This window comes from Dipodomys merriami, unplaced genomic scaffold (assembly GCF_024711535.1).
Source record: "Dipodomys merriami isolate MVZ:Mamm:240054 unplaced genomic scaffold, mDipMer1.0.p SCAF_12, whole genome shotgun sequence".
Taxonomy (NCBI): domain Eukaryota; kingdom Metazoa; phylum Chordata; class Mammalia; order Rodentia; family Heteromyidae; genus Dipodomys; species Dipodomys merriami.
This window is the reverse complement of record NW_027202493.1, coordinates 34,261,169-34,287,332: the sequence shown is the minus strand read 5'-3', so window position 1 is coordinate 34,287,332 and position 26,164 is coordinate 34,261,169. Positions and strand designations below refer to the sequence as shown.

Sequence of the window (26,164 nt, the reverse complement as noted above, 5' to 3'; positions counted from 1 at the left end):
ACCGGGCTATCCTCCCTCCTCCCCTCCCACGGCCCCCCCTACTTCCCCTCCCCCAGGACGACCTGTCCGGGCTGGAGTCCACTTCCCTGCCCGCCTCCCTGCTCCTCCTCACCTTGCCCCTCCGCCCACCCGCAGGGTTCCCCCCTCCATCCCCGGCCAACTTCTCCCCCCCCCCCCATTCCCCGCCCCGGGCGCAGCTCCGGGGGCGCACGGGGCAGTGCTGACCCTCTCCACCGTCCCGGACGCACCCGCATGTCTCGGGACACCTGAGCTTCCCCCGGGGGGGCGAAGGTCGATCGTGCCGAGGATTCTCCCGTGACGAGGTGGGGGGGAGCAGAGCACCCACCGCGGGGTCCCCCCCCTCCTCACCCTCCCCCCTTGCTCGCGCGCCCTGCGCTCCCGCCGCGTCCGCTCCTTTCCCTCTCCCGGGAGGAGGATGGGGCTGGAGGCGCGGCGGCCGGCGATGCTCGCGTGGCTGCTGGTGGCCGCGGGGGTCGTGCTGTGCGCGGGTCTCGGGGGTGATTACGCTTGGGATGGCGACGAGGAGGAGGACCGGACGGAGACTTTAGATTACAAGGACCCGTGCAAAGCCGGTGAGTGCTTCCCTCGGTCCCTCTCCCCGCGCGCGCTCTTCCCGGCGTCGGGACGGTGGCGCGCCGGGGGCGCCCGCCTACTTGGACTTCCGATGGGTTGGCGGTGGGAGAGCTCACCTGTTTCCCTCCCCTCCCTCGCGGCCCCTCCGCCGCCCTCCTCCTTCTCTCCCCCCCTCCTTCCTCCTCCCCACTTCCCAAGTTGCCGGGAGTTCCCAGCTGGGAGGATCGCCCCATAGTTTGGAGACAAACGTCCCGGCCCCGTTTCGGACCCTCCCCACCCCTCCCCGGCGAGACGGAACAGGTCACCCATCCCACCCAACCGGGTGCGCACGGGTGGCAGCCCGGATTCCGGAGGGACCCTGCACACACACCCCCCCCCCCCGCCTCTCCTCCTGCCAGGAATCTCAAATGTGGGGTGGGGGGAGGCCGGGGTGGAAGCGGACTGGGGCAGCCGCGGGAAGAACTAGAGGATTCCCAAGCCCGTGCTCATTCCCGAGAAATGCCTCCGTCCCCCCCCCCCCCAGGTAACCCCATTGGAACTTGGTGCGGACGTCCCCTGGGAGCCGCACTCGGGCCACACTGTGGGAACCCGGCTTCTGGTGGTCCCTCCCCTAAGCACCCCCACCCCCACCCCACCCGTCCGTCCCAGCAGCCCTTCCCCGCACCTGGTGGCTTCGCCGCACCTCCCCTCTCCTCACCTGGCCCCCGATTCTTCTCCTGCCGCCTGAGGTCGGCACCCAGCGCCCCACCCCCCACCCCGCCGAGGTGCCCGGCGCGCCCCCTCACCCCCCCCCCCGGGGTTCCCAGCGCTGGCGGTTGCACGGTCCGATCACTGTGGGGTTGTGGTGGGGGGGCACGGCTAGTGTGGACTCCGACAACTTTGAAAGAAGATTGTACAAGGCCGACTTGGTCACCCAAAGTTGTGTGCTTTGGAGAAGGGTGGAGAGGGTGGGCAAAGCATGGGGTCTGTGGATGCCCTCCCCAGAGTCTAGGGCTAGTATTTCTTCCCTCCCACAGCCGGGCAAACCTTACTCCCCCCTCCTTCCCCCCCCCCCCTCCAGCCCTTGAAGGATCCTATCCAAGGGAAGGGAAAATTGGAAACTACCTAATTAATTTTTTAAGGTGTGTGTGTGTGTGTGTGTGTGTGTGTGTGTGTGTGTGTGTGTGTGTGTGTGTGTGTGTGTGTGTGTGTGTGTGTGTGTGTGTTCTTTTTTTCTTTTGGTGAACCCTCAGAATGATACTTCAAAAATTCACCGTGGCTTAGTAGAACAAGTTTGTCAGTCTGGATCTGACAATGCTGATGTAGTTCAATGTGGCTTTCAAGTTCCCTCCCATGACCTTAAGCGTCCAATCTGTGTTCCCACCCCAAGTGCCTTGGGGCTCCCCCATTAGCTTGCACAAGATGACAAAACTCTCTGAGGCGAGTGACTGAGCAACTCCACACATGTGCTAAGATGGTTTGGGTAATGTTTACAACTCCATGAAAACTGCCTATTTCTTGTTTGTGGTAAGGTACCCATAAAATACATTATTTATAATATGGACTAGGGAAAACTCTCTCTTTTTTATTTTTCCTTTAGTGCCAGTACTCTGGGGCCTTGGACACTTTTACTACATGAGCCAAACTTCCACTTCTGGCTTTTTGTTAATTAACTAGAGAGAAGAGTCTCATGGGTTTGTCTGTCTGGGATGGCTTCGAACCTTGATCCTCAGATCTCAGTGTTCTCAGTGCTAAGATTAGGTGTGAGACATCCAGACCTGGCTGGAAAACATCCCTTTTAATACTATGTTGTGTGAAAGATTTACCCTGCCACCAATATGTATTTAAACATACCTCAAGCATAGATGTTTATTTTCCTCAGCAAATAAACATCTAAGGAAAGGGGGGGGAGGGACCCCTTTGGTGGCATTTCCTCTTTATGATGGGATTATTTATTTATTGAATTTTAGGGCTGTCTTTGTGCTTGTGGGCACTGTGACATCTGAGCCACACACCAAAGCTGAATCAAGTTTATTTTCTAACATAGATATTGAAATTAGAATAACTTAGAATGTATTATTATTTTATTCCTTATTTTGAATGAAAGAGGCATGGCTCTCTCTCTCTCACACACACACACACATACACACACTCTGTATGTATGTGTGTCTGGTAAGAAAATAAGAATGTCAAGGGGAAACTTAAGACGTATTCACAGAATTTGTGATCTCCTTTATAATGATCTACTGTATTTTTAAAGAGTTTTACGTTAACTAGTTGTACAAAGGGATTTCTATTTTACAGGTCAGATTATGAGTACAATGAACCTTGATCAGTGTTACTTCTTCCATTGTTCTTCCCATTTTTCCCAGTCCATCCATACCCTCGAGTTACTACCCCATTTTTAAACCGAGTGAAATGCAAGGATTTATGATCTTGGCTAAAGAGTGGCAAAAACCTCACTTGCCTCACTTTTAGCACAGCATAAGATGCATGAAACTTGTAATCACAGGAAAATCATGAATACATTAGAATCCCAAGCCTGAGTCAAAGGAAGGTCAAAAGCCCAGAAGGATGAGAATGGATTTGTGAAAGATAGCCGCACAAAAGCAAAGAGAGAGTTTCTAGTGAGTGGATCTGGCCCTGGCCCAAGGCCTGTCTGGAATAAAGGCCCTTTTCCAGACTTCCCTCACAAAAGTGTTAATATTCCTTAAAATCCCCAGTGGCGTGGTATCATGCTGACAAACATAGCTTCACGGTTTGAAAGCATTTCTGAGCACATAGTGTTAGCTGATGTTCATAGTATATGCAGATTTTGTTAATCTTCCCAGTTTACAGATATGAAAAGAGATGCTGAGTGAGGTTGAATGGCTCGTTCGGATTCTCCAGAACTGAATTCCAGTTCTCTTGATGTCCAAGTCTGGCAGTATTGAATGATCATACTGCCTTCGTTGCTGGCCTTGGGAGCCCTTCCTTGAGATACAGATACAGAAGTTAGGTCAGGTTAACCAATGCTGACTAACGGAGATAGGAGAAGTGGCTTTGAGAATGTGCTTCCCTATTTTCCAGCCTTAAGGCTTCAATGGTAGAGGTTCTTAGTTGATTTTTAACATTTGTCCTAAATTACTGGAATATTACAATTAAGAACCCAGTTAGTATGTCCTAGGTAACTTCTTTATCTATGTGGGCTGGTACTTGTCCTATCTGCAAGTTTCTATTCCAAATGAGATCAAAGTCATGTTACCCAGGAAGGAGTACTCAGTTATAGTTTGTCAAAAATTGTAGTGTCCTTAATGTACTTACGAACTTGAAGGTAATTGTGTATCTATAAAGGGTTCTGATTTTGAGTTTAGGACATTATACGAATAGAGCCTTGTATTCATTTGACTGCATTTTGATTTAGGTGTTTTTGGCATAAGTGAGAGTGAGTAGTTTTGTGTGGTACAGCTTCAGATATGTTAATATAACCAAATCCATCAGGATAGACAGTAGGTACTTGTGACACACACAGACACACACACACACACACACACACACACACACACACACACACACACACACAGGCAGGCAGGTAACCCTAAGGACAGTCTGCATTACTTTGTTCAGTGCAGTGCATAGTCACCTGAATATGCAATCAGATTTCTCTCAATCTGGACTTCAGAAGGGCCCCAGAGGACCTTGGGAAGCTGATGCTGCAAGACCTTCCTTCCCTTAGAGCAGGGATTGAGGTGTCTTGTTTCATTGTCCCAATACATCAATAAATGTCCATCTGATGCATAACATCTATGAAGCATCTGGGCAAATTCAGTGAACAAGATGTTAATTTTCTGCAATATTTGTGTAGCGATTGCCTGGACAAGCAAAGACCTGATGAACTAACTGCCTTATCACCTATTCCTCTCCCTCCTTTCTTTCCTCTGTCTGTCTCTTCCTCCCTCTCTCCTTCCTTCCTTCCCTCCCTCTTTCCCCCCTCTCTTTCTCCTTTCCTTTCTTGATTTCTCCATCCTTTCCCTCCCTCCATTTCTTCTTTTCCTTCCCTCCTTTCCTCCCTCCCTCCTTTCCAGACTTTCATTGTTTCTTTACTTTCTTCTTTCTTATTTTTTGGGGTTAAGAGTGTATTAGGAAATCCTAGACAACTAAAAACACACTATGTAGTAAAGCAGATAGACTAAATTAGTATCTAGGATATTAAGCAGAATGTTAGAAGTCTGATAGAATAAAAGTTTGTCCAGAATAGTATCTTCATTCTCTGTAGACATATGTGGGTACTATGAAAAAGAGACTTTTTAATTCTGAGTAAATGGTTTTTATCCTCCTTGGGGAAAAAACAGCATATGATTCTGCACCAATGAAGGCAAGGTTGAGGTTTTCTTTTGAAGAACTCAATACGACTGTTGATGTAGAAAGAAGCTTTGACATCCTAGAGAACTCGTTCTACTTAGCTTCATAATCAGAGTTTTAGTGTCTTGGGTTAAATTTCATAAGTTTATAATTTATAGACAAGACTCTGTCTCTCCCTCTCTCCCTCTCTCTCCCCCTCTCTTTCCCTCTCCCTTCCCCCGCCTTCCTCAATGTTGTACTTTCTGGCTGAACTGACAGCTCTTAGGTGTGGCACTTCAGAACTTGATTCCATCACAGTTTGACATACCCAAACATTTATTTCTCCATTGGCGCCTCTCGAGACTGCCAAGCTCTCATTAAAAATATATATTTCAGTGAGCTGCTCCTCCTCACCAGTCTCTGTCGTCATACTTCTTCATTTCTTACATCTTGAAAAAATAATTTTCTCCTCCAGCCACTGGTACTGACTCAGAAAGTGGCTGAAGTACAGTTTTTGCAAAAAGGGGCAGATGAAACGTTTCTTTCTGTGTATTAAAGTTCCATTCTCTGCGTGCCAGGAGTAATTCTCTAGCTCTCGTCCAGAAAGCCTGGGCTGTTCTGGTTCACAAGTGGCAGCTACTGCTAATAGGTATGGAAAAGGGTTATGTTTGCTTGACTGGGTCTCCTCCCCTCCCTTCCCACCCCTCCCCTTCCTCCTCTTTCTTCCACTCCTTTGGACTCTCCTCTCTCTCTCCTCTCTTCTCTCCTCTTCTTCCCTTCTCTTTTCTCTTCTCCCCTTCCCTTTCTTTTCTTTGTTTACATAGTCTACTATGTTACTTTCTTTATATGTGGACACATTTCAGTTTGACATAACCTCATTTGTCTATAGTTTTTTTCTATGGTTTATGTTTTTACATTCTTGTCCAAAAAAAAAAAATTCTTGCCTCAGCAATGTCATGGAGTGTTTTCACTGTGCATTCTTCTCATAGTTTTATCATTTTAGGTTTTACATATATGTCTTTAATACATCTTGAGTTGACTTTTCTATATAGTAAGAGACAGGGATCTAGTCTCACTCTTCTACTTGTGGACATACATCCAGTTTTCCTAGAGTCATTTATTGGCAAGTAGGTGAGTCCCTAAGTTTGGAGTCTTGGTTGAAAGTCATTTGACTCAGGTGCAAGAGTTGATAGCTGAACACTGGTCTGCGCTAGTGGTGTATATGGTTGTTTTTTATGCTAGTAGGATGCTATTTTTGTTATTAGAGCCTTGAGGTATATTTTGAAGCCAGATATTTCAATACCCCTAACTTCATTTTACTCAAGGTTTCTTTAGTCAATTTGGATCCAAGATGGTTTCCTATTTCAGTAAAGTATGATATGGATATCATACTTGCTATATGGATAGTGATTGTAATAAGTATGTAAATTTCTATAGGTAGTAGGGATATTTTAATCATATTCTTCCAGTCTGTGAACATGAGTGTCTTTCCTATTTGATTGTGTCCTCTTCAACTTCTCCTAGCAATGTTTTTTTTTTAAATAGTTTTTTTAATAGTTTATTTCTTCATAGGTATTTTGTGTAATAATACATGGAATGTTTATAGTTTCTGATCAGGTAGGTGTTTTTTCAGTGCCTCTGTGTCCCTTTAAGCCTCTTCTTAAATACAACTGAAAGTATCTTATGAGGCCAGGAGAGGCCTATTGAACCAGTAGATGTGTAAGGCAACAGTGGTGACTTGCTTTTCTGTGAAAGTCTGGTATAAACGCTGTATGTAGGTTCATCCACAGCAATCATGTTGTCTTCCTCCATTTTGTATGTGTGGATCCTTCTCTTGAATATCTCAACCATATTTCTTAATATTCAGTTGAAATTCACTTGTCACTATTTAAAACCATTGCTTTTGAAAATTTCTCATAGTCATGGCAATAAATCTTTCAGCTTCTCAGTTATTGTGGCATTGTGAAGCAGTGTGAGGGCTTTTACATTCTTCTGGAACTCAGGTAGATTAGCATTAAGTGCTGATAACTTACCATCATTCATTTCAGAATATTCCATACTCTACTAATAGTACCTTAGACCCATTTATGAAATTAAACTAGGACCCTGCCTAAATTTAACGGTGAATGCTTAGAAAAGACAGACAAATAATGCATTTACATGAGGCAGTGTGTATCTTGCTGGGACCATCTGGTGTCTGGGGAGGTGGAGGTGGTGAAGGTAGTATTGGGGGATTATGTAGGAACTCTTCCTGCAAGATCCTGAGATGGAAGCTAGGCTGGGGGCTGTGCCAGGACTCAGATGCCCAACAACATCCCTGAGATTTTAGGATTTCATCTTCCAGGAGAATTTGGTAGTTACCTACAATTCTTTCATGTTCAGTATCTGGAATTAGCTGTGGCCTTATCTTTCTTAAATTCAAGAATGGTGACTCTACTCCACAACTTTGGATATAGCAGAGTGACTCTTTGTGATATGACTTTCCTGGCTTATTTCCATTAGTTATCTATTGAAATAGTGACACTTGGGGAGGAAGATTGCCCTCCTTCCCTCCCTCCCTCCCTCCCTTCCTTTTTGAAAATTTCCTTTTAACCTCAGATCTGAGGAATGACTGACATAAAATGTGTCCTTTCTCAGAAAGCAGGAGGGAATCCCTTGTTTGTTTATTTAGATCTTGCCGTTTTCAGCCCTGAAGATGAGGTATTGATTATTGGATTTTGAGGCACTGTGAGCTAATGGACTGCTTGTTCCCTTGGCCCTTCTCAACAGCCTCCTCCTCTCCTGTCAAGCCCCTCCCAAGAGCTCACAATATATTTGTACTAAGAAGTTTTGTAAATTAGGTGTTAATTGAAGTCCAGAAAGTGTACTAAAGAGGTGTTTATCTTACTTAGCTCTTCCTTTGCAATTTACATTGATGGCTTTGGCTAAATATTTTCTAGCCATCATACTCATGCTGAAATAAGGATACAGGTTGACCCATTGTAACAATGAGATGTACAAGACACTATGTTGAAAATGAACTTTACAACTTTGCTGGGGGGGGGGGAGCAGCTAGGGAGTTGGGGAGGGAAGGGATGGTAGGGGAAAACAAAGGAGGGGGTAAGAAGGCTCCATAGGAAATGTACTCATTACCTTGCTCATGTAACTGTTACCCCTCTGTACAGTATCTTTACAATAAAAATGTATATTTAAAATTTCAGATAAAGATCCTTGAATGTTAGTAATTACAAACATTCAAAACCATCTAGTAGGTAAGAGTCAGAAGAACTTCCCAGAAGTACTTTCCCAAGCAAAATATAATTTTATGTATTGGTTGCATCATTTGAACCATTTGACTGGGCACTTAAAAAAAGACTCCAGTACTTTAAAAAAAGCCCTCCACACTATGATTATGGAGCTGCAGCTAGAAAGCATATATTTGCTATCAGCCTGTGATACCTCCGTGTTGCTGAGCTGGGCGTTGATGCCTTGTAATTGGTGTGAAGGGGGAGGCAGGGATAGATGGAGGGTAGGAGGGTGGAGTAGTTTGCTCATTCCTTACATTTCTCATCCATATTGAGCTGTCAGCATGAGGGCTGAGTACCACAGAATCACCTCTAATGGTTCCTGGCGGGTTGCTCCTATCAGTGTTTTCTGAGTTCTTTCTTTGGTTGTGAGTGAACTTGAAGTGTTTATTGGGATAATCTTAGGTTCTCTTGAAGTGTTGGAAATCTAGCTGGCTTCAGGGGAGTTGGCTGACATCCTGAAATGATACCCTCCCTCTCCCCTGATCTTTCCTGATACAAATGTGTGTGTGTGTTTGATACTAAGATTATTGTGCTTATACACATTGACTTATGTGACCATAACACATGTATAAAGCCAAACAAAACATCATCCCAAGTCTTCCTATGCAATGGCAGTCTTATAATATGGCATTGACTAGTGACGTAGCCATCTTTTTGTTGTTGTTGTGAATATACTTCACGTTGTTTACACAACAAAATCACTGCACAACACGTTTATCAAACCATATCCTCATCTGCATCATTAAAAGACACAGGCTAGTACTTCATAGCATAAAAGTTGAAACCTTTGAAGTTCCCAGGAAGAGGAATGTCAATAACTAGAAAACAGCCACATGGGCAGTATGGAGTACGTGTAGGTGGTACTTTCTTAGAAGAACTCTAGTTTTGTACCAAATAAATGAAATGAAAACATATACCGTTCGTTGAATAGAATTAAACACACATTTTGGTGTTTCAGAGCATTAAAGGGAAGATGCAGCCTAGCGTTTGTTCCGAGTAGTGCAGATTCGGAGAGAGCAGGCTTTCTGTGAATTCAGGGGTTCTGTTGGTTCACTGGGGTTCCTATGCAGGTACAGGTTCTGACACTGTGTATGGGTCCACACTTTAGATTTGCTCTGTAGCGCATTCATTGAATTCATGACTTGGAGTTCATAAAGAGTAGGACCAACATCCTTTCCAAATATTGGCAAGACAAGATTAGGAAAGTGGTTTACAGTGTATATTACATATGCCCTTGACGTATGACTGCTTTTGGGAAAACAAATATATCATGTCACTGCTCTTAAAACATTAGATCTTCTCAATCCACACGCATCTAAAAACTCCTTTTTAGGAATAATACCAAGTTTTTGCTTTTATTAGCATCGACTAGTTGTGCAAGGCTTCATTTCTGACATTTCTCTCTATTCGTACAATTTACCCTGAACAGACCTCCTCCCTCACAAGAAAAGCTTCTTGCAAGTGCAGTGTGGTTTCCTGTATGTGAAGTCAGCTGCATTATAATTTATTTGACGAAAATATATTCCTTGTAGCACATTCCCATGTTTTCTAAGAGAAAGAATACCTGCTTGCACTTTTCTAGAAAGTCAATGTGAACAAACTTTATTTAAACAAACTTCCTTTTCATATCTCATTTCCTAAATGTAATATCTGGAGGATATTTTTCTTACACACACACACACACACACACACACACACACACACACACACACACACACACACACACACACACACACACACACACACACACACACACACACACACACACACACACACACACACACACACACACACACACACACACTGTATCCCAGAAAAAAGCATAGTTTATATTCAGATTTGAGTGCTGTGTTGGAATAATTGGGATTTGCCATCTGGAGTAGGTAACAAAAGTATGGCCTAAGCCAGGGGCCTGGTGTTGCTTTATGTTTGAAAAGAGATCTATGAGCAGTTGCTGGGTGAACTAGTGACAGAAAAGATGGTACTGATGGTTAGGAATACGTCCAGTTTATCCCAGGATTAAAAGTACTGGGCAAAGAAACATCTATTTAGCATATGTCATGGTTCTCAGAAGTGGAATGGGGCTTCCTTCATAGAACTGTGTGCTTCAAAAATAAGTATCTTTGTTTTTTACTGAATGATGTTGGTAGTGAAGTGTTCTAAGATAGATTACTTTTATGTCATTTTATGATAGATAGGATTAGAATCCAGAGCCCTAGACTTCACATGCTAGTGTATTTCATCTGTCTCTTCACCAGTTGGTATTTCTTCCTTTAAAAAAAATATGGGTATATTTTTGTAAATTGGAATTGGCCTCAAATATTCTTTTTTCTAAAGGTTTCATAGGACTGGGAATGTGGTAGAGTGCTTGCCTAGCATGTATGAGGCACTTGGTTCAATTCCTTGATACCACATAAAAAATAAACTGATGTGTAGAATGATTAAAAAGATTTCAGAAAGACAAAATAATGATTTATTAGGAAGTTAGGCTTGTGTGAGAGATGGATGGGACTGTAATACTCAAACACCTCCTCTCCCCCAAATAATAACTTATATTGGCAAGTCATTTACCCCTCTTATGTTTGGCTTACTGATCTGTAAAATGGTGATGACAACATGATCCTTATTGTATTTTATAGAAACTAGATGAATGTGAAGTATATGAGGTTGTCTGGAAGTTTTTTGTATAATTTTTTTCCCTCAAAGCACAAAAATACAGACATAGAAGATTTTCAAAAATCAGAACTACTTATTTGTGGGAAGATGACCTTTATAAAAACATTTGTAGAATAAAAACCTTTTTTTTCTTGCTGTGTATCAAAATACATTCATTCTCCTGTGCCCTAAACTTCGCAATCATGAGAGAATAAATCCTCCAGAGAGACTTTTTTTTTTTGTTTGGAAAGATTTCAGAGGTAACGATGTAAACAGTTTTGTGTGTTATTCTTGACTGTGTGCTCACATGTCTCCTACACTCAAAACATATTGACAATTTTCAATTCACATTGACTAATGTGTGAATAGAATCTTGGCTGTATAGACTTTCTGTAATTTCTGGTTTAGATTTCATTTGCCATCTGGAACTACTTGAAGAACTTACATGCTCACAATCCCATGTTTACAGAGAACTAAGTTTGAGCACATGGCTCTAAGTTACAAATAGCCCTTAGTTCATTAAACAATTATTGCACACTGACTATGAATGAAAGGTAGGGTTTATGATACAATGCTGTAGTCTTTCTTTTATTTTTCACAGCAGGATAATTGTTTCTGTATAATAGTTGCATACTAATCACATAATTGCATGTTAAAGTTGTTTCAGCTTTACATATGTAAATAAACACTAGTATAGCTTATGATAAGCAGTGTAGGTGTTTTTTTTTAACAATTTTTTTCCTGCAACTTTCTTTACTCAAGATCTGAAAAATGGAGCTGGGGATGTGGCATAGTGGTAGAGTGCTTGCCTAGTATGCATGAAGTCCTGAGTTCAATTCCTCAGTACTCCATAAACAAACAAAAACATTAATAAGAAAAAAATCTGCAGAACATAAAGCTTTTTGAGGTGTCTTATCTTTCAAGTAAGTCTTTGGTAGATGTTGGTATTTGGCAATAGATAGGGCTGGGAGGTAACCAATAGTTACTTATGCAATTATTTGGGAGTAATTTCTGTTAGTGATCATGATTTTCATTTCTTTTTCCTCAAAGAGATTGATTTGGAAATAGTTTTTCTTGTTATTCTTTTTACCTTATTTTGTAGAGCATTCTCCACACTGTAGTTTCATCCTTAAATATGCTTAAAAGTATGAAATGCACTCTTACTAGACCCTGGTCTCCAAGATCATTCAAGCCATGCAACAACTCTGACCTTGTAAGCAAGACCTCCGAAATAGTCCCAGGCAGTTGTGAAGGCAGTGGGTGTTCATGCTTCTGAAGTCACTCTAGCCAAACTTCAGGTTCAGAGTTCTAGCCCAATCATGGCAGACAGAAGGCTGCAATTTCAAGAGACTCTTGGACTTGTCTTTGTCAAAAGTAGCCTTGAGGGCTGGGAAGGTGGCTCAGTGGTAGAGCGCTTGCCTTGCATGCCTGAGGCCCTGGGTTCGATTCTTCAGCACCCCATAAGCAAAAAGAAAAAAGCTGGAAGTGGCACTGTGGCTCAAGTGGTAGAGCGCTAGCCTTGAGCTGAAGAGCTGAGGGACAGCGCCCAGGCCCAGAGTTCAGGCCCCATGACTGGACCCCCCCCCCCAAAAAAAAAGTAGCCTTGAAATGCTCTATGCCTCTTTTCCTACATCAGTCCATTAGTTAAAAGAAAAGAAAATCTTTCAAGAGCCTAGCAAGGATAACGGATGTGTAGATCAACATATGTTAGTGTCACATTACTTTCAGAGTCAAAGGTCACTCTGTCCTATTTGTTTCACAGCAGAGGTGGTTTGAATGTTAGGTGGATAGAACATGACCACTGGAGGCGGAAATTCTGTTTTTTTTTTTTTTTTTTTTTTTTTCAAATTCAAGGTCTGTGTTCATCAGAGAAGAAGAGCAATAGGCAAGGATACTGGAGCAGAGTTTTTCTGGCTTCAAGGTTTTTTGTTTAAATTAAGTACATGATATTAAAGGATAAATATTTTGCATCAAAAAAATCACTTCTAAATGTCCTTGCAAACTTTCTTCCACTTGACACAAATGTACATTTTAAATTATCTCCATAAAATTCAATTTCATAAAGCTTTAGATCATCTGCATGGTCTAGCAAGGTTTATTATTATTATTACTATTATTATTATTATTTACTATCTTTACTGTTTTGAAAATCAAAAGTCAAACTCTTAACTCATTGTCAAAGAAAGTTTTTTTCTTGAGTCTTTCACAGTAGTAAAGAATGACATCCAGTACAAATTAGCAGTACACATCTAGGTAGTGTAATTTAATTTAGAGGGCACTAGGTATTATGTAAGAGACTTGTGTGCAAACCTTGGATCTTGGAGTTTAATTATATTAGCTCAACTTACTTATAATGCTTTTGAACTGAAGATATTTTGCTTATAACATAGGGATAGTGATCCCTCAATTATACAATATAATAAGGATTAAATGTTCCAGGTCTGAGTAAAGACTGTGGGGTGCAACAAGTATAAATAGTACGTTGTTCTTGACATGTTTCAGGAATGTACTTGGGGAATGCAGTTAAGGTGTGTGCCTTTCCTGCAAAGATTCCAGCTTCTACCAGGAGGGAAAAGTCTCCACAAATACTTTAACTATCAATATGAAAGTGAAGTAAGCAAAGAGTATGTGAATAGCAGAGGATAGAATGCATTTTTGAAGTAATAATTAATATTCACTGAAAGAGTTACTGGGACTGGATCCTCAAGTTCTATAACACATTTTTTTTTCTGGTAAAAGGGTGGGGCAAAAATTTGAAGCCAAATAACTAAGATAAAACCTGAAGCTGCAAAAGTTCATGACTTTTATGAAAGCACAGGAAGTGATAATGAGTTCAATATGGACAGTGTAGAGGATGTGTTCAGAGGTTATGTCTTAAGAAGTGATTCTGGAAGACACAGTGTCAAGGAGTTTTAACACTCAGTCTATGAACTTGATTTCATTGGCAATGAGAAGGAGCCTTACTGAAATTTAAAGCAGATCATTGGCTTGAGTACAGTCAAAGCAGAGTCTGGCATGGTTGGTGAAGGAAGCGATGAGCAGGTGGGAGGGGCAGGGAGACTTCAGCTCTTCTTGTGAAAACACTCATTTGTGCTGTTGCCATTTGGACAGTGTCAGTAGTCAGAGCAAAGAGTGTTTGGGCTTATGAGACCAGAGACAACCTATGTGACCACAGAGTGAAGGTCTTGCAAGAAAGGAAAAGGATTTGGGATAGAAGAATTCTCTGTGACTCCATAGAGAGTAGGTTGACAGTGATTTAGATAAAACACAGAAAGGGAATTTTATAAACCATATTTTGTTAAGACAAATGGACTTGAGATCTCTTTGTGTACTATTCTTGTTGGACATGTTGGGTTCCTCATGTTACTCTTCAAGAGTATGCTGGTTATATTTGGACTTTGGCATTTCACATTAACTTTGAATTCTGCTTGCCTAATATCTGGTCATTGGATATGTAGGTTATTTTAGAGAGATTATATTCGTGATACTCACTCTTCTAATCCATGAATATGATATAGATCTCTATTTGTTCAAGCCTTCCTTAATGGCATTTAATTCATTTACAATATTTCTTTTTTTAAAATTTTATCTTTTTTATTGTGAAAATATTGTACAAAGGGGTTGCAATTAGATGGGCAAGATAATGAGTACATTTCTTATCAAGCATTGTGGCCTCCTCCTTTGTTTCCCCTTGTCATTTACAATATTTCTATCTGTAAAATTTTCATGTGTTTTGGTAGAGTTATTAAGACTTTTCTTTTTTTGATACTGTATCGTAGCTTGAAATTTTTCTCTTTTAACATTTTTGTTGATATTCAGTAGAAATCTGTTTGATTTTTGATATGTTTTCTTTTTAGTCTAAATTCTGGACAATCTCTAATGAATTATCAGTACTTTATCTGTGTGTTGGTCACATAAGCAGTTGGGTCATCTGCAAGGAGGCATGAAGTTTCATTTCTTCCTTTACAATTTCTGTGCCTTTAATTTGTCTAAAATTAAACTTTTCTTGTTGGACTGACACTATTGCACGGAAGTAACAACAAAAGTCTAGCTTTCTCTGTTTCCAGTTTTAATGGAGATGCTTTTAGTATTTAACAGTTATATTATTTGATATCTTTAAATAATACACCTTTTCCATTAGATTAAGGGACTCTGACTTTTCTAGGATGGTATAATCATCCTAATTATACCTTTTGATGAAGTGAAAAAAGTTAATATTTACTAATATTAATAAATTTTGCCATTCTCAGATGAATCTAATTTGAAAATTTTTTTTAACATTGTTGGATTTGTGGGGTTTTTTTGGATTTGGTTTACTGATACTTTGGGATTTTTTTGTTTCTATGCTCATCATCAGTTAAATTGTCTTAAAATTTTCTTGCTTTACTCTTCTTGGATTTTAGTGTTAGAGTTATATGTGAGGAGATTTGTCTTTACTTTTGTTGAGTAGCAGAGGGTGCTATAAAGTAAATTGTCTCCTTGAATGCATTGAGCTACCACAGTAAGATCAATCCAAAATGCAAGCCTTGTTTGGGAAATGTGTTTTGCTCATCAAGTCTCTGAGGATATTTACTTACTTTCAAGATTCCAAAAGTCAGTTTTTTTGTGTGCAGATACCAGTGATAAGTCTGAGTTTCATTTTCATTCTTTGTTATATGTCATTGTTCCAATATTTTGAGAGTCTATATGTACTCTTTTCGGCTTCAGTGGGGCTTCTTGTTCTGTCTTCTAAGTCCTGTAGGATAATAAAATCCAACAATTATGCCAGCTAGTCTGGACAAAGACCCTGAGTTGAGCTCTGTCTTTGGTCTTCTGTTCTGAATTATATTTGTTTGTTTTTGTGTATTTTTTTCAGCTCTAATTTTTACTCTACTGAATGAATTAGAAAACCCAGAGTTAAAAGATAACTTGCATTGTTGTTGTTGTTCAGGAAAGTGAATCCTATTCTACTATTGTAGCAAAGATAGCTACTAGTCTCAGAAATGACTTCTACATCTTAAACATCATCAGGACAGTTCCAGGAAGAATTTAAATAGTATGATGATTATGGTTTTATTTGAAACTCCTTTATTATGACATATTAAATATAACCATAAAGTCTTTTTTAAATTAAAATATACTACATACTAACTTGGCTAACATGGGAATTGGAAAATGACCACACCCTTTTTCATTTTCAGTGACCCGTAAGCATATTCATGAGTCCTATAAAGGCATGATAAATCCAAGAATCTCTTTTGAGTTATATGTAAAGACTTCATTGTAAATTTAAAAAGAAAATTGTACCCATCACATGGAAGAATTCAATATAAATCTCACAGGGGAAGAACAGCATATCTACACTCAGCTATCCCTTGGAATTTCCAGGGGAAGGGCTCTTTACGTAAAAGTGAACCATGTTAGCTGCCTGCTGCTGATTTCCATTTTTTGCAGTTTTGTAGGAGTTAGATTAGGTTTTTTGTTTTTGTTTTTGTCTGTCGTGGGGCTTGAACTCTGGGCCTCAGCTCCTCAGCTCAAGGCTAACACTCTACTACTTGAGCCACAGAGCTACTTCCAGTGTTCTGGTGATTAACTGGCAATAAGAGTCTCATGGACTTTGTTGCTTGGGCTGGCTTTGAACCACAATCCTCAGATCTCAGCCATCTGAATAGCTAGCATCACAGGCATAAGCCACCTGTGCCTGGCAGGCCTTTTCTTAACATCTTTTTATATTCAACACCAAGTATTATTGCTATTAAAATAGAGACTTAAGTTGCTATCATTCGTGATCATCAACTTTCTGAAAAACTGCTAAAATATGTTTAATTTTTTCTTTTCTTTGTCTAATGAGCTAAATTTCTTTGACTTTTTCCTCTCACAATTTCTGAAACTTTTAATACTGCTACTTTTTTTTTTTTTTGAGTCATGGTGCTGCTTATGTAGTTGAGTCTAGCTTCACACTCAGGATTCTTTTGCATCCCAGTGCTTCTGAGTGCTGGGATTATAGGCATGTGCTACCATGATTGGCTGTTAATGCTGCTTTAGCTTCAAATTAACTTGCACATTCATCCAATTTTTTCCCCTTCTTTTCTTTCTCTCAGTTACATGGTCTGAAAGCAAATCTCATTATTTAACTTGTGGAAACAGAAAATTCTTTAATTTGCGGAAATCCGTGGGAATGTGTTGTGAGAGACTGTAACCTCAAACCCCTCGATGTAGAGACACTTCAGTACTATTCTGAAATCCCAAACAAATCCCAATTTTCATATTTAACCTATTTGGAGCAGATTGTGCAACTAGAGGGAGACGTAGTGATTTGTGTTTGTGAACAGTGGTCAATTACAAAAGGTCATTCACTGACCCACAATGTGTCATTCTCCACCTCTTACTTATTTATAGTTTCCTAAGAATATGCTATTCGTGGTTGCTTTGAGTTAAGCCTTATTCTTTCTTTTCTTTCTTTCTTTTTTTTTTGGGTCCGGTTGTGGGGCCTGAACTCGGGGCCTGGGCGCTGTCCCTCAGCCCTTCAGCTCAAGGCTAGCAGTCTACCACTTGAGCCACAGCGCCACTTCCAGCTTTTTTCTTTTGCTTATGTGGTGCTGAGAATCGAACCCAGGGCCTTATGCATGCAAGGCAAGCGCTCTACCACTGAGCCACCTTCCCAGCCCCAAGCCTTGTTCTTTCTAGGTCTCTTTTCTTTTGAAACATAAATACTATTTGCTAGGTGAATACATAAATACTCTTTGCTAGGAGAATATAAAATCACTAAACATGAAAATCGTTAACATGAAGTATCAGGTCTGCTCACACATGTTCTAGGAACATAGAAACTAGGAAGCTGAGAAAGCAACTGTGAGAATAACTCTAGCCTACATGGCTTTGGGAAGCTGCAGTACAGTGGTGTTCAGGTCTTTGCTCTTCAGCAGTACAGTGGTGTTCAGGCTCTTTGCTCTTCAACTTCCTCCTCTCTTAGGCTGCTGACCCTGCGTCATCCTCATTCTTTTTTTTTTTTTTTTGTTGGTCGTGGGGCTTGAACTCTGGGCTTGGGCACTGTCCTGCACTCTTCAGCTCAGGCGTGCTCTACTGCTTGAGCCACAGCGCCACTTCCAAGTCATCCTCATTCTTGGACTTGTATTATGGCTACAGAGATCTTATTCCTCTATAGAAAATGTTTTGCCTTCCATTAGAAAATTGCATTTTCAAGATGGTAGGTATTTTCTAGTGTTGTACAAAGGAGTTTCAATTCAGTATATCAGTTCATGAGTATAACGCATCTTAATCAAGTATAATACAGGCATATTACAAACAATATTATAAAGTTTTTTCTTCAGTTCTCTGAGGAAAAACAAATCATCCTCTGCATATGATGGAAACAGCTACAAGATTTTTTTTTTAATTCTACAAGGAGTATTCCAGGCCTGAGTGACTTTACTGGTAGATTTTTATCAGGTATTTAAATAAATTTAATAACAACTCTAGACAAATTGATTCAGACATTGAAGAAATGTTTTCTGCTGATACAAAGATATGAACACAAGATAGTTTAGCTTGCTTGCTTTCCTGGGTTTTGCCATTTGAGCCACACCTCTAGACTGGATTTTTTTTCCTGCTGCTTATTTTGGAAATAGAGTCTTGTCAACTTCTATCCTAACTACTCCTGAGTAGCTAGGTGTGAGTCACTGTCTCCAAGTCTGCAGGCTGGCTTTGAACCATGATCCTCCTAAGCCATTTAGAAAAAAAACGGGATTATTTAAATCATAAGAAAGATGATGAAGTATATTTAATTAATTTTACATTAAATACCGGAGTATCCTCAGGCTTGCGTGTGAAAAAATTGTGACACCGACATCATAAAGCATTGGTTTTTCTCCTTAGTAAATTGCCATTTTGAATGTAGCCTGTAGATCAGTAGAATACGTTTTCTTTCTTTTTCTTTTTGGTGTCATCCTCTCTATTTCTCTACGTACTACTTCTTTGTTGTTATCATCTTTTTTTTTGTGGCTTGTTGTTATCATCCATGGGACCAGTGTCCCAGGGAATCCTGTCATCTCTAAAACTTCAGTTTCTTAACTTTGAGCTTGCCTTAAAGCTGCTTTCTATTTTCTGCATAATTATAATAGGAGAATCAGTAAACATTTATTTCAGTAATTGTTTGCAACTAAAACATGTGAAACAAAACAGACACAAGAAATCCTAACAGTCCTGTTTATTTTTCCTGAAATGATTTCAGTTTGCGTTTCTGATACATGGAGATCTGTGTTCTCAAAGAAGATGAACGATTATGAACATAATATTTGGCAATTTGTTCTCTGTAGGGAGATCTCATTCATAACCAATTTTATATCAACTAATATTTGAGAGTATGTCATAGTAATTTTTTTAATTAAAAGACCATCATGTCACAACTTTATCCATTTTGGGCTCTGGCACACACAATATTATTTTTTCCTTTAAGAATCAAAATGAATATTGCTTTCAATATTGATATTGCGAGCTATGGTCATCTTGATATGTTAAAGCAACTTCAGTACTGCATTAAAATAATTACATCAGCTCTCAAATATTTGTAGTTCTCTTCCTCGGCACCTGTGGAAGAGATGAATGATTAAAGAGAGATTTTGTATTGAATGTGCTGTCCTCCAAAGAGATTAAATATGACAAGGAGTAATTGAATAAGTGTACAAGTGATTTTAATAGAAATGCCAAACAAGATCACTACTTTACAAGATACAAAAATGTTGGTAAGTTAAATAGTATTGCAGCATTAAAATAGCTGTTTAGCACAGCTGTGCAAGTGGATATAAAATATAATAAATCATAATGTGCAGTGTGAACAGGAAGAATTATGCTTTATTTGTCTGTTTTGGAAATGCTTCATAAATAGGTGTGAACTGGATTTGCATAGACAGAAAGGATTAGTTTACAAAAAAATGACTACTAAGTATTTTTTATTCCACTTCCCTTTTCCTAAAATTCCATATGTTTAATATGATTGTACAACTTCACCAGAAAAAGTAGTATTGTTATTCTCATTAAAAAAAAGGATTCGAGAATTAAGTGGCTTTGACACAAAATTGATGCTGTTTATTCTCAGTTCTCTGACTCTGAATCATCTGAGTTTTGTATCACAGAGCTCCTAAAGAGGAGAGTGGAAGACATTAAGCTAGTGTCATATTCATTGTGCATAGAACTCGGGAATGATGTTGGAAGTTAGACTGGTGGCAGAGAGGGACTACATTCTAAATCTACATTCTAAATCTCAGAGAATACACTTGAGCTAAGGGTGGGGTAAACTAAATATTTTAATTTAGTAGGTAGAATAGTAGATTGTCTAGGCATGATTGTGGTCGAGACCAGGGTACCATAATAGACTTGAATGAAGCTATTTTGGTTTGGATTGTATTATATTTATTATTTATTTTGTGTCATTGGAATTGACTATGGGCCTTACACTCTAGATTGGCATTGTACCACTTACTATGCCTCCAACTGTGGTTCTTCAATGGGTCTCAGTTCCTGACCAGGCAGGCACCTGAGTCATGATTTACCTACTTTTAGGCTTTTGGTAGCATGTCCCACTTTGTTTATTTTATTTTATTTTATTTGTGAACATATTGTACAAAGGGGTTACAATTACATGGGCAGGATAATGCATACATTTCTTACCAAGCATTGCAGCCTCCTCCTTTGTTTACCCTTCACATCCCTTCCCAGCCTCCCCCCAACCCCCCCTCATTTCCCCCCCCCCCACCGTTGTAAAGCTCGTTTTCGACATGACAACTTGTACTTCTCATTGTTGCAACAGGTCCACCTGTATCCTTAAACGACTTGTTTTTCCCCATCTCCTCTACAAGTTATACTGACATCAAATATAGTGAAAGCAGGGGTTATACTGTGGGGGAGGGACATACAAAGCGACAAAGAAATAATCTTATAAATGCGTTAGCAACACATGCATGAAAGAAAAAAACGTTAAAATACATATCTAAGGGTTCATTTTCCTAACATCACATTATCTGACCTTTTCCGCTTGACTCATACATATACTAGATATCGCAAATAAGGGAAACCATGGGGCATGTCCCACTTTGTACAGATCTACTTGTTGGAGACAAACATTTCACAGACTTTTCTGTCCAGGTAGTCTGGGAACATGATTCTCTCACTGTTTCTCATGTTTCCTTCCTAGAAAAGGCACGCAACACTTTGACTGTTGAGTTGTTCAAGCAGTGTCAATCATAAAACATGGTGATGATAAGTACTTTTATTTATTAGATGAAAATATGCCTACTGAATTCCTGTAATAACAGAGAAATAAAAATCTAGAGTCAATGTCTTTAGTTGTTTGGCATGAAGAAAGTGATACCAGAGATGGTAAAAGGGTTGCTTGTTGTTTCAAAGTTAGAGCGTGTGATGAGAATTTGCAAAGTCAGTTCTGGAACTAGGGTCATGTGGTCCTTCACAGCTCCATGCAGGTCAAGATGTGGAGCTATTCCTTACCTTTTCTTTGCCTAATGTCTTCAAGAAAGTTAGGGAACTAAAATGTCATTATACAGTGTAATGCTAACATTGTAATTTATATCAGTACTAAACAATTTAATAAGCAAGTAAATAAGTAGTAATTGAGTAATTGAATAAGTACCAAGTCATTAAAATAATTTAGTATCTTTAATACTCTTTTTTTTCCAGTTGTTGGGCTTGAACTCTGGGCCTGGGTGCTGTCCCTCAGCTCTTCAGCTCACAGCTAGTGCTCTACTGCTTGAGCCACAGCGCCGCTTCTGTTTTTCTGGTGATTTATTGGAGATCAGAGTCCCATGGATTTTCCTGCTGAGGCTGGCTTTGAACTGTGATCCTCAGATCTCAGCCTTCTTAGTAGCTAGGATTACAGGAGTGAGCCTTTGGCACCTGGCTTTCTTTAATACTCTTATTAATATCTGAAATACTTTTATTTTATTGTTTCCCTTTTCATGTGTTTATTGGCTATTTGAATATCTCCTTTAAAGAAATTGCTTACTTAAATTCTTTCTTTTTTATTATAAAGGTGATGTACAGAGGGTTTATAGTTATAGTAGTCAGGTGATGAGTACATTTCTTTTTGACAGTGTTACCTCTTCTCGTTTCTCCCAGTTGTTTTTCCCTCCTGATCCTCCTCCCTCAATAATTTTATTTTAGACAAATATATCAGTCACATGAAGTAGTTGCTGTTATTAGAGCCTGTTGTCCAAGTCTACATCGAGGACAATGGGATGAAGCAACATACTCGTGATCATAGATCTGCTGAGTGCCCGGAGCCTACACTGAATCTTCAGTCTCTCTCCCAGTCATGAATTTGTCGGCTCTTTCTTTTTGACCTTCCTTGAGATGAAGAAGTAATGATTCATTTTCCCTTTGACAGATGGAAAACTGGTGACTAATTACCTCAAGTGGCTTCATTTCTGATCCATCTCTTCTTTCAAGTTAACTTCTCAACAACCTTCAATGCTCAGTGTCTGTTGAGTCTCACATCAATGAGCCCTACTTTCAGGCTCAGTGTCTCTGAACTTGAACACAAATGTCTTGCAATCCACAGGACTGTTAAAACAACTGTGACAGTTGTTTTTGTTTTGTTTTGTTTTTGGTGCCTGTCCTGAGACTTGAATTCAGAGACCTGGGTGCTGTCCTTGAGCTTTTCTTTTGCTCAAGATTAGCATGCTCTATCACTTGAATCACAGATCCATTTCAGTTTTTTTGGGTGGTTAATTGCAGGTAAGAGTCTTACAGGCTTTCCTGCCTGAGTTGGCTTTGAACCATGATTCTCAGATCTCAGCTTTCTAAGTAACTAGGATTACAAATGGGGCCCACTGGTGTTTCGTGACAGTAATTTATTTTTTTACTGTAGAAAAATTTAGACAAGTGTGTCCTTCAAGATAATTCTGCCTTATACTCAGAAAATGACATAATGAACTTTTTGTGGTAATACTGTTGCCTTGTTTAACAGTCTACACAGTCCATACTTGTGATTTTTTTCTGCTTTCCTGTTTTTTTTTCTTTCCTGGTTCTAAAGTGTAGTCTTATTCAAATGTCTGCATGGAGTCTCTGACTTCAGTTTTTGCTCTAATTATCCTTTGTAGAGCCCTGGTATGTCTGACCTTAATACTTTCTTACTTTCTATGTCTTATTCCAAAGAAGAATGTAAAGAAGAGATCAGAAAAGTGTAAGACTGCTTGTTTAGGTTGGTCCTGGTAATCCATATTGAAGAGTGTATCACAACGCATAGCTAGTTTGGAAATCTGACCATGTGATACCTTTACCTTAAGGAAATTCTCACTTAGATTTAGTTAATGGTCTGGGCATGTAAGAATTTAGAGATTTATGTATCAGCTGTCATGGCACCTTGATTAGATAGAAAAACTTTATTATTGAGAGAGAATTCTAATGGGAATACATTGTAAATGCCAGACGAAGGGATGTGTTTACCCTTACAGTCGAGTAAGCATGTTACAGTAAATTACATTATATGTCCCAGAGAGGGATTAGTTTTACCATATAATGAACAAAAACTTTTTGGGTTGAGTTTTTGTCTTTTTCTCTCTTTCCTTCTTTAGTCAAATATGAAATAATTGTGCTTTGGGGTTCACAAGCAAATTTTTTTTCCCACTCATCATTATGTCGCATGAACTGTGAAGTAATTCCATGTTTATTCCAAGTAGTTCTCAAAATAAGAGAATTCAGCTCAGTTTCTCAAATGGATGCTTAATTATTTGAATAACAAATTGAGATTATTAAAAGAACCTTTTGTACATGATGGGCTTGATTAAAACATTCAAGGAAAGTAAAACTTTATGTTAATTGACTTAGTAAAGAGGGACTGCATGGCTACAAGTAGTAAAAATGCCATTAGGCTTTAGAGAAATTAAGTTTACATGTTCCTCATGTTCCTGGGTTAGTGTGTGTGTGTGTGTGTGTGTGTGTGTGTGTGTGTGTGTGTGTGTGTGTGTGTGTGTGTGTGTGTGTGTGTGTGTGTGTGTGTGTGTGTGTGTGTGTGTGTGTGTGTGTGTGTGTGTGTGTGTGTGTGTGTGTGTGTGTGTGTATGCTGGTATTAGATTTTGAACTCAAGGCATGTGTACTGTCCCTGAACTCTTTTTCTCAAGGTTAGTGCTCTACCACTTGAGTCACAGCTCTATTTCTGACTATTCAAGATAAGAGCCTCATGGACTCTACTGCCTGGGCTGGTTTTGAGCCACAAATCTCACAGATCTCAGTGGGATGAGCCATGGGCACCTGGTTGTTGTCTATTTTTATCTGTTTTTTGGGGGGCGGGGTCTATTGTGTGGCCTGAACTCTGGGCCTGGGCACCATTCCTCAGCTCTTCAGCTCAAGGCTAGTGCTCTACTGCTTGAACCATAGCACCACTTCTGCCTTTTTCTGCTTATGTGGTGCTGAAGAATCGAACCCAAGGCCTCATGTATGCAATGCAAGCACTCTACCACTGAGTCCCTTTCTAGCCCCTCGTTGTCTATTTTTATTGTAGTTGAAAAGGGCTTTTCAGAATTGAGAGTTCTAACACAGTACTTCGTTATATATACATATATATGTATATATATATATATATAAATTTTAGAGACAACACATGTAGGTTGCTTTGTGGAGTATGGCTCAATTACAGAAAACACCTCTAAACATATACAATTATATGTAATTTATTCACCTTAGGAATTAAACTGGTTCTGCTTAGGTATGGAAGTCTACTTGAAAGTCTGTTCATACTGTGTTTCCAGGTAGAATACCATATTATTGAGCCTTTCCGTCATGCCTCTGACCTTTAATTTGTAGTCATGAATAAAAACCACTGTCTTCTAGTAGTCATTTAAAACTGAGAGATTGCATATAAAGTTTATATTTTAGCTTCTCTTATATGCAACTTCTAGTACCCACTGGGTATGTCACAAAATGATGAGAAAGTAAACATGGTAAATCTTCAAACTTCTGATGCCTCAGCTTCTTTAATTGGTTATAAAACCAACAAGAAATGATGTTTACATTCTTCTGGAATGCTTAGTTATTTGTTTTGTTCATTATCCTCGTTAGTGTTTGACTTTTATCTCTTGCCATGTGTAAAATGTTCATAGGCTTGTTTTTCTGTTGTTGCCTGAAGTTCTCTTAATAGTATTACATTTATACAGATTTGGAGATACCTTCATTCTAAATAACCTGTGTAACTCTTTGCTTTCCTAGGAAAGATTCATTAAATTCTTAGAGAAGACCATGTGTGCCATAATCAGAACCTTGGCTCTCTGAAATAGTTTCAGATTAGAAGCACCAAATTGAAAGGATCAGTGTATTTCTGCACTGACTATCAGAACTGCTTAATAAAGTCGTGATTTGGAATTTCTGCAACGAGTCAATACAATGATATGAATGGAGTGTGTTGGGAATGCAATCACAACCCCCCACAGACTGTGATTTCGGGGAAGACAAGTGAGGGCGTGATGTTCAAGCACATTGGATACCAAGCCTGGATAATGACAGTGTTTGTGCAAGCTACTGGGGGCGGGGTCAGAGTTGTTACTCTCCTGGAAGGTTCACAAGTCAGCATGCCCCAATTCCATAGATGCTGCCAGGAGACAGAGACAAAGCCCTTTATTATGTCTACCACAACCAACAGCATGAAGTTGATGTTTGAGATTTCCTTTCACCCTCAGTCCATTGGAGGTGACAAGGATGGGCCCGGATGGATTCTGTGAATGAAGAGGAATCTCATGGCCACTCAAAGTCCTGAGTTTAGGGAACTCTTTTAATCAGTTGAAAAAACAAAACCTCACCAAGTTTTGCCCTGAGAGAGATGTTATACTGTTAAACAATTCTGTCCTCTACTGTATCTGACTGAGTTGTTCTCTACATAAAAATAAATCCTTGGATAGATAGCACAGGACAAGGATACTGGTGCTGGCAAGATAGGCAGACACCCAACAGTTTCTTAGAAAATCTGCCGTCAATTGGCCCTGAGTAATGAGCAAATTCATGATTTTAAGCTATTCTTCTCAGAATTGAATAGCTAGTTTACAAATCCTGGTTTACTTGAGTTTACTTTAGAGCATATCTATATCATCCTTATTAAAGACAATATTGAGGATTAATTATCTGGCTAACACATGAGGAACTACAAGTACAGAAGAGAATTCTCTATAGATTGTACTTTCACACAAATATGCTGTACTGTAAGCCTATCAGTCATATGCAGTACATTCATCACGATAAATAATACAGATTAAGAAATTGTATTAAAAATGCATGGGGATAGAAGTGCTTCAGATACAGTAAGACATCTTGAGGATGAGCCCCAAGTCTAAATATATTTATTTATGAGTTGG

The 26,164-nt window shown here is 39.6% G+C and overlaps 1 protein-coding gene across 1 annotated transcript in view; it reads left to right on the top strand.

The window, feature by feature from the left end:
- Window positions 1–436: 436 nt before the first annotated feature.
- Tll1 (tolloid like 1) overlaps window positions 437–26,164 on the top strand; it is a 147,455-nt gene continuing 121,727 nt past the window's right edge. Inside the window, exon 1 of the mRNA XM_070016520.1 lies at window positions 437–593. Coding sequence (XP_069872621.1) covers window positions 437–593 — 157 coding nt within the window. The remainder of the gene's footprint in view (window positions 594–26,164) is intronic.